We start from the raw sequence: 11025 nt of genomic DNA on the forward strand, positions 1-11025 counted from the left end.
CTGCAGAAAAGTTCGGGAAAAACTTCGGAGTAATGACAAGTTCGTCGAATTCCTAAAGCAACTGCAATTGTATAGCAGTGGAGTTATAGATCTGACCGAGTTTTTGAATCTGGTCGATGATGTACTTCAAGCCGATCAAGATCTTATGAACGAGTTTGATGGTTTTCTGGAACACTGTGAGAAGGAGCAAATGAATTGGTCGCTTAGGAGTGAAAGCTGATGTAGAAACTTGTTAACTTGTTCTAGTTTTCGATTCGTCTTTGTATTAATGTATATGGCAGGCAGGAACTAATTTAGATTCGTTTTTAATGCGTTGATGTAGAATGTTAAATCTGAGTTAGTTAATGCACGTTAAATTAGATGATTAAAAGCATTTATCCTTGCATCTGGTGCCCATTGTTCGAATGCCCCCTCTCCTTATCGCTCGTATGAAAACGTAAAGGAAAACTTCAATGAATTTTGGCAATGTTACTGGATAGCAACGCAACCTTTACTTGTTGCTCCTCTTTTCCAACTCCATTCTTTCGTTGTTTTCCAAATCTTAGGAGTATGACTTGATTTTCATTACGACAGACTTGATTTTCATTCCTCCCGTAATGAAAATCATTGTGGAACGCATCGTTACACTGGTAAAACATCGCGAGAAGAAAACATTGAACACATTTTGGAAGGAACAACAGTTTAGGTATGATCGTAACACTACCCACCAGACCCCGACGAGGGGTTACCAATATACCGAAATTGGGAGAAATCCAGTAGACAAGTCTCATGATCTGCATTTTTCTATCGATATAAAAATCTGGATTGGTATAAATAAAAGGTGCTGCACTAAAAACTTGCACCAGGGTAAGAATACAATTACTTCATTTACAAAGTCAAATTAACTTACACCCAAAACTGGTACTGGAGATCTCACGTATCTATATAATCTACAGACTGAATTGTCCTTACAAGCTCCTTCAAATTGGCTAGGACATGACGCGGTCCTAAGCTCTTAACGCCAATGTAATTCAAAAGCTGCTCTAAATCCTACACTAACAAAAGCAATGCTACGGTCAATATAGCCAAGCGTGACAATTTTAATGGTTAAGATAGTAAATGAAGCAAAGCAAAACAAAAAGAAGAAAGTACAGTACAGATTTAGGTGGGTTAGCAGAAGAAAGACAAGTACAGAAGGATGACGTTAGAACACTAATACTATATTAAGTGTTTGCACAAGTCTTAAAACTAGATCCATGTTAATTTTTTATAAATTTGAACTAGAATGTAAGAATTGATGAATAATTCACTTATTTAACTATAGATGAAATGATTCTGTGTTTAATTATTCCGATCTATGGTGTTGTTTGAGTATATATACAGGCATTAAGGTAATTTGTCAATTTGAGATTTGCCTATATAAATGGCCTTTCCGTAATCAGATTTCAGACTGGCATGTTGATCGATAATTATGGAGAATTTTGATTTAATAAAAAAGTCTACTTGTTCTAGTTATGCTCCTCTTCTCTCTAGGAATTGTTCTTAGCGCTCCAAAATTGTCATTGTTCACTTACCTTTATTTTTTCCAATACGGAGGAGCACAGGATAAGTATTTTGGACTGCTAACAACAACTCCATTCTCCCTCTCTTGTACTCTTTCTTCATCTCTTCTACTTTCTCTCTCTATTCTACATTAATTGGGTATCAGGGTAAACTTTGTTGTAAATAACTTAAGTTACCAAGGTTACCATTACCGAAAAGCCCATTCAAAAGGACAACTTTAGCGCACACAAATGCACGAATGTCAAACAAATGAAAAGATAATAACCACACACCAAATAATAGGAATTACTCTAATCTGAATAGGTGTTATGGACCCCAAGGCATAAGATATGAACAAATTTGTACCTTGTTGAGTAAGAATACAGCATAAGCGGCTCTCGTTGTGTCTTGGCCATCTAGAAAAAGAGGGAACTCCACATGCTTCACATCCGTTGAAACCACTGTATGTGACGACACATCAGATGAAGTAGGCTCTACGGATGGTCCATAATCAATAATATAGGAATGGGAACCACCCAAACGCAATGGATAACGCAATGGAACTTTTAAGTACGAAGCTATAAGTAAGACAGCCTGCATTCAAAATCAATATAAATAGGGCATTCTTATTTAAAACAACCGCAGCTAAACAAACAAAACAAATAGGCCCCTAAGTAATGCACTTGAAACTGACAGCATCTTAAAGTAGAAGCTGCCAAATTCATCATGTATGAATTAGTAACTTAATAGTTTGTATCAAGCAAAGAAAGCGTACTACGCACATGACTGACATATCCAAGGGCTGTTGCAGACCTCTGAACCTCCTTTTTGTCAGTGAAAAAACTCATCATTTTAAAAGGCAGCATTGTCAAATGGAGACCTAAAATTGTCAATGTTCCTTGATTTGCAGGTTTAAATCGAGCAGAATTACCTGTAAAATTTGAAGAAGAAACACAAGAAAAATATAATCTGAGTACAGAAGAATACATTACCAAAGGTTATTACCCTTGACATGAAGCACATAATGATTATTTCAAAATAAATTATCTTCAAGAGAAAATAAAACTGGATATGGATATTTTGATACTGTAGCCAATTAAATCATTAAGAATATATATCTCTATCAAACAAATAGATAAAACATTGCCATAGTAAACAAATATGATGTATGTGAAAAGCTTCAAGAGCAAACATCCGCATTGTGGACAGCCCTATTGTTCGAAAGGTACTGCGTTTTTTAATTTTCATTAAAAGTTTTGTTTATGAGTTGAAACTTAGTTTATCCTTAAAGTGTACAATAGAGTTAAAGGGTTACAGTTTGTTTAGTTCTAGGGTGTAGGGCATTAGCCCAAACTTAAAATCTTAAACCATGGATGGAAGGGGAAATAACATAAATATTGAATAGCACAGGACATTCCAGTGCTGACATCAGTTGAGAGGCAGCCTCAAGTTCTACTCACATACATACACACACACACACACACACACACACACACACACACACACACACACATAATCTACTTCTAAAACATGATCCTGCATTGGAGATCGTGCACCGTCGACCAGCAAGAGATCCTGAAATCCGAGCAAGGAAAAGCTCACAATCCCAATCAGCAACACCATAAAGAATTGCCCATATTTTGAATAGAGATCTAGGTCATGCATTGAGAACTCGAAGAAACAATTTTAATAACAATACATTTATACTCAGACAACATTGACAAGTTAAACAAGCACTTATACAATTTAGGCACAAGAGAAACAAAAATTAAATAAAAATTAATTCAAATGAAAGCCACATCTTATGACAGTTGGGATTAGCAAATGTTGCCATGATATCCAGAATTTCATGAATGTGGATAGATAACATAGGAAAGAGTTGTAGTGATTGCTTGAAACATTAGCCTTTCTTTTCCTTCATTTAGCCATATGGGTATTTACTGATTTTTACCTCAGTTACTCTCTTTCAGATTCCACAAATTAAACAAGATATTGTAAGACATAAAACAATATCTCAGTAGCATTTACCTGATCTACTAGTGTTAGGAAATGATTCAAGTTCCTGTTCTTGTGCAGGACCCGTAGTGAACTTTACAGGATATAGCAATGAAACTTGTGATATCATATGTTGTTGTCGCCTTCTTAGCATCTTTTGCAAGTTTTTAAGATTAACATACCCCTTGTCACTGGATAGTAGCTGATTTGACTCCTGTAACAAAAGCATAAATCAGATTTTCCACCAGACTGCATAAATCAATTACTAAAATGTAACAGTAACCTTTAAACATGAAAAAGTGCATTGAGAAGAAAAGTTATTGATTTTGCAGAAAAGTATAGCAAGCCAAATTTGGATTTTGTGGAAATGATCATAAAGCAAAAATAACATTAAAAGTGATAAAAAGAATCAGCCATGAAATGAAACAAAAAAATAAAAATAATCAAGCATATGCATGTATATACACAACTACAACTAGTTTTTGAATTCAAAAGTGACCCAATCTAAGTAATTAACAGTGCTTCCTAGTCATATATATATTATTTACTAATGGTAAAACTTAAATTAGTCGCAATGAGATTTTGAAAGAGAATATGCAATAGCAAAAAGTTATTGTTTTCCAATACACGTCACAACCCAAAAATGTCTAGAGTTTATAATTCTTTTTTTTTTAGAAGAAACGATAACACTTTAACAAAATAATAACATGAATTACAAAATAGTGGATAAGAAATCCACCATCTAGCAAAACTAGCTACGACCTCTCAAGTAGATATATTTACAAGTACATAACCTCCACCAAAATCATTTTACTGCTGCTAAGACCTCTCAAGTTTATAATTCATAAGTATACAAACTCTCTTGCGCCCAATGACAGTTTGGTACATAATAATCATAATCAATTTTACCTCCAACCGCTTCCTAGCAACAGATAGAGCTGTCCCAGCAACCAAAAGTGACCTAAGCTCTATACTAAGTTGCTCCTCTTTCTTTTTTGTATCCTCCACAGCAAGCATAGAATACCTTGACATGTTTCCCATCACCATTTTTCTGGCCTCCAATTTCTGCTGCATCTCCTCAAGCTCATTTGATCGTCTCAATGACTCAGCTTCAACCTGTCAACAACAATGCCGCCCGCTAACCCGCGGGCTAATCAATTAAGGCCCGATCAATCAAGTAACAACACAATGTGCTAGTGACGAGTCTGATGACTTTGTGCAAAATCAGAAAACAATTTTAATTAGTCCTCAATTTTCGTTTCTTACATCCACTCCGCAATCAAGGACAGAAATATTCTTTTATAGAATTAAATTACAACGTCCACAATTTCTACTTTCAGAGCCTAATACCAGCAGTTTGGCTGAAACAAGATAAAATTATCAATAATATAATATAAAAATCGCCTTCTCATACTAACACCGGAACAGTTCTAACCAATTCCCCAAGTCTGTTAATCCAGCAATCACAAAAACCCAGTTATATCCAAATAACCAAGTAAGAACTATTTAAACTTCAATTTCAAACTCCACAATAAATAAAATAAAACCTCCATAACCCTAATAAACTGCATTTTCTCAGAACATCAAAAGCACGAAAGTTGAGCATGCACTAGAACCCTACCTCAATGAGAGACTCGAGATTCCGCTGAATACTTTGCTTCTTCTCCTGAGCTTCGCTGAGAGCAGAAGAAAGACTCCATAACCTCACAATCTCTTGCTCGAATTCCTCCCATTCGATCACCTTCACATTTTCGAGATCGCTCTTCTTCGGCTCTGCAGGCTGGGCTCGATCTCGTTCCATTAAAAGTTGGAGAGATAGTTTCGATGCGGCTTGAATTTCAGACAAGGCCAGGGGATAGACTTCATCGTCCCAGAATCACCAATTAGGGTTCAGGACACATTTTCTCGGGAAAAAGTTTTGGGGTTTTTTTTTTTCTCGGGAAAATTTGTGTTTTTTATGGGTCGAATCGAGAAAATTTTGATTGGGATTCTTTGACCAGTTTGAAAGAAGGGTTCGATAAGCAAAGAATGACAAGTGGAAGAGAGACTGGAAGTTGGCGACGATTTGAATGTCATTTTAAGCGGACCAAGCACATTGCTTTCAAAAAAAAAAAAAAAAAAAAGCAGATCGCTGTGCTAGTAAAGTGCAGCAGAGAAACTAGCCTTTATGCACAACTAATTTAATCACGTTATTATTAGCATGTTAAAAACATTTTTTATAATCGACATTACACACCTCTTAAGATGTTTTATAACACTAAAATCACTATTCACAATATTTGATTGAATCACATTATTGCTAGCCTATTATGAGTACCATGTTTTATAACACTAAAATCACTATTCACAATATTTGATTGAATCACATTATTGCTAGCCTATTATAAGGTACTCATTTTTTTTTTTTTTATTATATTTTTTATTCCCCTTTACGTGGATACCATCAACTTTTACTCATCCTTCAATTTTTTTATCGTTCAATATTATATTTTATGATGATCAAATTACCCCTGTATTATTTGATATATTATAATGGGCTGGTTTTGGAATTTTTTGGTTGAGGGGCAATTTTTGCCTAATATTTTTGTTGAAGTCGTGACACCAAAACTGGCCTCCAACTTTATACATCGATTTTCATACGTTGGTTGCTGAAATAGAAAGAGAGATATGAATGATAAAGGCTGCTTGATTGTGGCCATGAGCAGGACTAAATTTTTTATAATGTTTTTAGGCTCGAAAATGGTGGATAACTATGGCTTGCCACTAGTTGTTCCCCTTTAGTTAAAAAAAAAAAAAAATGAATGATAAGGGTGAAATGAGGAAAATGTCTAAAGTGCTAATGTATAGATGTAATATTGAGGTAGTGTGGATATTGTTGTTACGATGTTCGCGTAGTATTAAGATAATGTACATAATGTTGTAGTCGATTATGTATAGGATACTGAAATATCTTTTAGATAGTTTCCTAATTGTAATTGTATTACTTGTAGGGGTGGGCATAAAAACCGCCAAACCGCAAAACCGCATCGAACCGTAAGAAAAAAAACCGAAAAAAACCGTGTTGACCGGAAAAGTCAACTTTGAGTGAAAAACCGAACCGAACCGTTCAAACCGGTTCCGGTTCCGGTTTCGAATGACCAAGAACCGGCCGAACCGAACCGAACCGTTTTATTAATAATAAATAAATAAATTATATATACACACACATGTCATGGTATAATAGGTTGAAAAATAGGTTGAAAAATTGTGTACAGGAGCTGTTGCTTCTTGCTTGCTCTCTGAAGTCTGAAAACTTGCAATTTGTTTCATCATTTTTTTGTTTGTTGACTGATTGACCAGTGCATATGTATTTTAGTTGTCTCTTTTTGTTGACTTGGTGCCACTACCAAAGACATTTGCATTAAAAAAGATGTGTTGTATGCAACTTTATGTAATCAGTTTTAGAAGATGTATTTGAATGCATAATGATTTGGTGTTCAAATAATTTATTATTAGGAACCGTAAACCGGCAAGAACCGAATCGGAACCGATGTAGACCGAACCGTAATGTTCTAGTCATAAATTTAAGTGGAACCGCACCGAATCGAACCGTTAATATATTTCGGTTCCGGTTCCAATTTAGGGGTGGAACCGCACCGAACCGCACCGTGCCCACCCCTAATTACTTGGAGAGCAAGTTTTTTCTCTCCCATATTAGTATAAATAAAGACACAAAGCATGAGAAATAATGTGTAGCAAAAATCCTCTGTATTCAATCTTGACGAATTTGTACCTACAAAACAAATAAACACATTTGATCAACGGCCAACGCCACATGTGCCCATGATGTGGGGGGTTTGGTCAATGGATATCTAATGTCTGAGTCAATTTCTCTAAAAAGAGAGAGTTTAGGGATCAATTGTGTAGCCAAAGCTTACCAGAAATTAGTGAAGATGGGATATATATATAGGAGCTAGACCGCCTACATATGTGGGTTTTGCCTAGACATGTGTCGGCATTCGATTGGCCAAGTTAAGTCATCTGTAGGATCGATGGGGAAATAATTATCTCAAAAATATTATTTAATAAACAATATCTTAGGATTATGTTGTAGTATCTATGATTGTGATTGCTTGCTCAATTGAGTTGGTCTCCATTTAGGAGAGTAATAAATATAAGATTTTTTTTTTTTTTTTTTGAAAACATAAATATAAGTTTTAGTAATTAGTCATACCTTTAATACTTTTGACTTTTCTCCTTGCCACGGGCAGAAGAGCTTGATGAGGTTGTGACATTTGCTCAAGTCTTAAGGGATGTTGTATTGTGCGTGGATTAAATGTGGCCTTGCCAATTTAATAAGGGTATTCTTGTCTTCTTCAGATCAAAGTCTGCATGTCAGTTCCATGATTTTTTGCTCCACAAATGTCCTCACACAGGCTATATTGCGCCCAGGAAAGGGCAGATGGTGTAGAAATCCCAAGTGGAGTGGATAAGCCAAAAGTTGTTTATTGATTTTCCTTAGATTATAAGATTTGACTTGAAGTTTAAGTCTTATAGGAAAGGAAAACCAACCGCCTCTAAAACTTATTTAAGTCTACCTTAAGTAGAGGGTTAAAGAAATTCAGACAACAATTACTCCTAACAAGAAAAGAGAAAACTAGGGAAATTGCAGCCCCTCTGTGGAGCAAAAAATAATCAAAAGGCGACACGTGGATTTTTGGACAAAAAGGACAAAATTACCCTTGAGGAGCACCGGAATTCCTATGCGTGAGCAGTGGACAAACATCCCACAATCAAGTCAAAAGTGTCCAAATTGGTATTTATTTTTAAACCTATTGCATCCATCCTTATCAAATCTTCTCTACAAGGTAACCCACAAAACATTTCTTTTAAATTATGTTAATTGGCTAATTAATGCATTTATTACCTAATTAATCTATCAATAGCCAATTAAACCACCAATTACACCCAAAAAATACACAAAAGGCCGGTCACCTTCTCTCCCAAAGGGACCGGCAATGCACTATATATTCAATCTCATTTCCTCTAAAAACCTAGGTCTTGACTCTTGCTAAACACTCAAAAATTGTCCAAACACTTTTCTCTCAAAATTCTAACCTTGGCATCGGAGGTTTTTCGGCCAAAGCCCCCCCATTCATCGTGGACGCATGAGGCTCTTGGCCTTGACCATAGGTATTATTTATTTTGTAGGTGCAATTTTGTCCAAGATTAAGGAGGAAGAAATTTGCATCCACAAATTGGTGCTTTCATTGAGAGTTGAGTCACACACTCGCAAAAGACTCACACATCCAAGGTTTTCTATTTTCTTGTCCATTTGTAGATTTTTCGTACGTTCTTATTTTTAAAAAAAGAAATTTTGCAAAATTTCTTTGATAAAACGTAAAAGAGAAGTACAATGGCTAGAAATTTAGAAAATTCAACAAGTGAAAATTCCAATATTCAAGAGATGGGACCGCGGCAATCCCCAAGGTTAAATGTGACAATAAGTGGAGCGGAACCACGCCCACGAGTTTCCACCACGAGAACCACCGTGATGGCCACCATGGTAGCCACCCGCGGCAAGGTTCATGGTGTAACGCCCCTGCCCCAAAAATTTTATATTCGGGGAATATTATTGGTGATAGGCCCAAACTAAATACTAGTTTAGTTATCTACCATTAATCCCGATTAAGCACTTTCAATTTATAACCCTCACATTCAATTTATAACCAACATTTAATTATCAAAGCATAAAGATAAAACTCAAGTTATTAACCAAATTGCCTTCTCTTAGTACAATTGTTCAACAAAAGATTAATCTTGATTATTCAACTACCACTTAACGTGATACTTCCTTTATAGTCCTTGTCTCCAACTATGATCCATAATTACAATTTCTCAATCAAGTGCACTACTTATATTCTCACTTTTTCTCCACTTTTCTTAATAGATCAACTTCCATTCTAATTATTTATTCTCCAAGTATTTAAGGCTGCATCTAACACTGTTAGATTGCCTACGTACCCTTGAGCGGGATCAAGTCTTTCGTAGTTCACAATTCATTATTTTACCAATTTCCAAACATAATCTAGTAACCACCATATTCAACATTAACCTTCACAATCCAATTCATATCAAATGGTTACCAATTATAGATTTAGAGTATCAAAATTTATATGAAAAAAATGGCAACGTCGGTTCCCTGACTGTGCGCCGCCGTACCTGCCGCCGTACTTGCCGCCGCCAGTGGTGGTCGGTCGCCCGACTTGCCGAAAAATTTCAACTATATCCAAAAATTCCCAAATTTTACAGAAACGTAGACTTTCATACCTGCGACCAAGGCCAATTATACTTGGAAAAGCCTTAATTTAACATGAACCCGTTGGAACCCAAGGATTTGGGTGATCTCGATCCTCTACCTCTGGTGCTCCGATGCCCCAACAAATGGTTGGGCTTTGTTCCTAAGATTGAGGGAAGGGTAATGGGGGGTGGTAATTGCATGGCATTGTTTCAGGTTTAGTGGATTTCCACCCAAACCCGCCGCACTCACGCGGTATAAACCTCTAAAATTCAAACCTTATTTTGATGTTTTAGGGTGAAAATGGAACAGGGATCAGTTGGCCTCGAAAGGAGGGTCATTTTGACACCTTTGCCATCGTCAAAGGTGGTCGGAAACTCAAAGTGTGGTCGGGTCGGGTCACGGGTCAGAGGGCATCCGTTTCCCCCTCCTCCTTTCTTCTCTCCTTTCCTTCTTTTTTCCCCCTGATTTGTATGTGTCCCTCCTTTTTCTCCCTTTTCTTTTCCATTACAGCCATCCATTCTTTATTCATTTTCATCTCAGCCACACACATGGCAAAGCTTTTGTTCCAGAAAATCTGGATTCTTCTAAATGAGGACATAATTATAAAAATGTCCCTAATTTTAAACGTTAATAACTCTTTCGTTATAACTCCATTTTACGAACGGTTTGCGGCTACGCGTTCGTGAGATCGAGCTCTATTCAAATATATAAATTGTGACCTCGAATGGTCTACGGATTTTAAATAATTAACTTACCAACTCCAAACTTCGTAACCAGTTTAATTTAAAATTGATCTCAAATAAATTAATATAATTTCTTGAAAAGTAACATGAAATCTCAATAATACAATTACGTGAATTATAATAATTTTCCAATTCCATCTTCATAACCGTAAATCGATTTATTTTTTATTTTCTCCACGTATTCATAATTATGAATATCCAATTCATATATTTAAATTTTCCAGGGTATTACATTCACCCTCCGTTAGAATAAATCTCGTCCCCGAGATTTCAACCATCAAATAACAAAAAATGGATTTAAAACTAATTCTACCGTTCCATTTGTATGGAATGAAATCATAATGATTCACACCATATACACATATTCTTAATAACATTCACTAGCAGGACAAAATATCCAAAATTTTAGCCATGCTCATTGGCAAATTAAACATCAAGCTTACGCCGCCACCCAATATTGGCTAAATAAATCTTAGATTATTGAAC

The 11025-nt window shown here is 35.9% G+C and overlaps 1 protein-coding gene across 2 annotated transcripts; it reads right to left on the bottom strand.

Annotated features, from left to right (window-relative positions):
- Positions 1 to 792: 792 nt before the first annotated feature.
- LOC137737779 (vacuolar protein sorting 38-like) lies at positions 793 to 5595 on the bottom strand. Of its 2 annotated transcripts, none has more exons than XM_068477332.1 (6): positions 5138 to 5595; positions 4426 to 4632; positions 3550 to 3730; positions 2304 to 2452; positions 1888 to 2115; positions 793 to 1029 (listed from the first exon to the last, which is right to left on the bottom strand). In XM_068477332.1, the coding sequence occupies exons 1-6, from the start codon at positions 5315 to 5317 to the stop codon at positions 913 to 915; spliced, it is 1062 nt and encodes a 353-aa protein (XP_068333433.1). In that variant the 5' UTR covers positions 5318 to 5595; the 3' UTR covers positions 793 to 912. The 2 variants fall into 2 exon arrangements, with proteins under 2 accessions (XP_068333433.1, XP_068333434.1); XM_068477333.1 differs by having other exon boundaries at positions 4426 to 4654; positions 5138 to 5277.
- Positions 5596 to 11025: the final 5430 nt, after the last annotated feature.

The sequence above is a fragment of the Pyrus communis genome, chromosome 6 (genome assembly GCF_963583255.1).
Source record: "Pyrus communis chromosome 6, drPyrComm1.1, whole genome shotgun sequence".
Classification (NCBI taxonomy): domain Eukaryota; kingdom Viridiplantae; phylum Streptophyta; class Magnoliopsida; order Rosales; family Rosaceae; genus Pyrus; species Pyrus communis.

Coding starts and splice junctions, on each gene's coding strand:
- LOC137737779 (XM_068477332.1), bottom strand. CDS start 5,317: ATGGAACGAGATCGAGCCCAGCCTGCAGAGCCGAAGAAGAGCGATCTC. Junction 4,633..5,137: donor ATCTCGAGTCTCTCATTGAG/GTAGGGTTCTAG, acceptor TGTTGTTGACAG/GTTGAAGCTGAGTCATTGAG. Junction 3,731..4,425: donor TTGCTAGGAAGCGGTTGGAG/GTAAAATTGATT, acceptor CTTTTGTTACAG/GAGTCAAATCAGCTACTATC.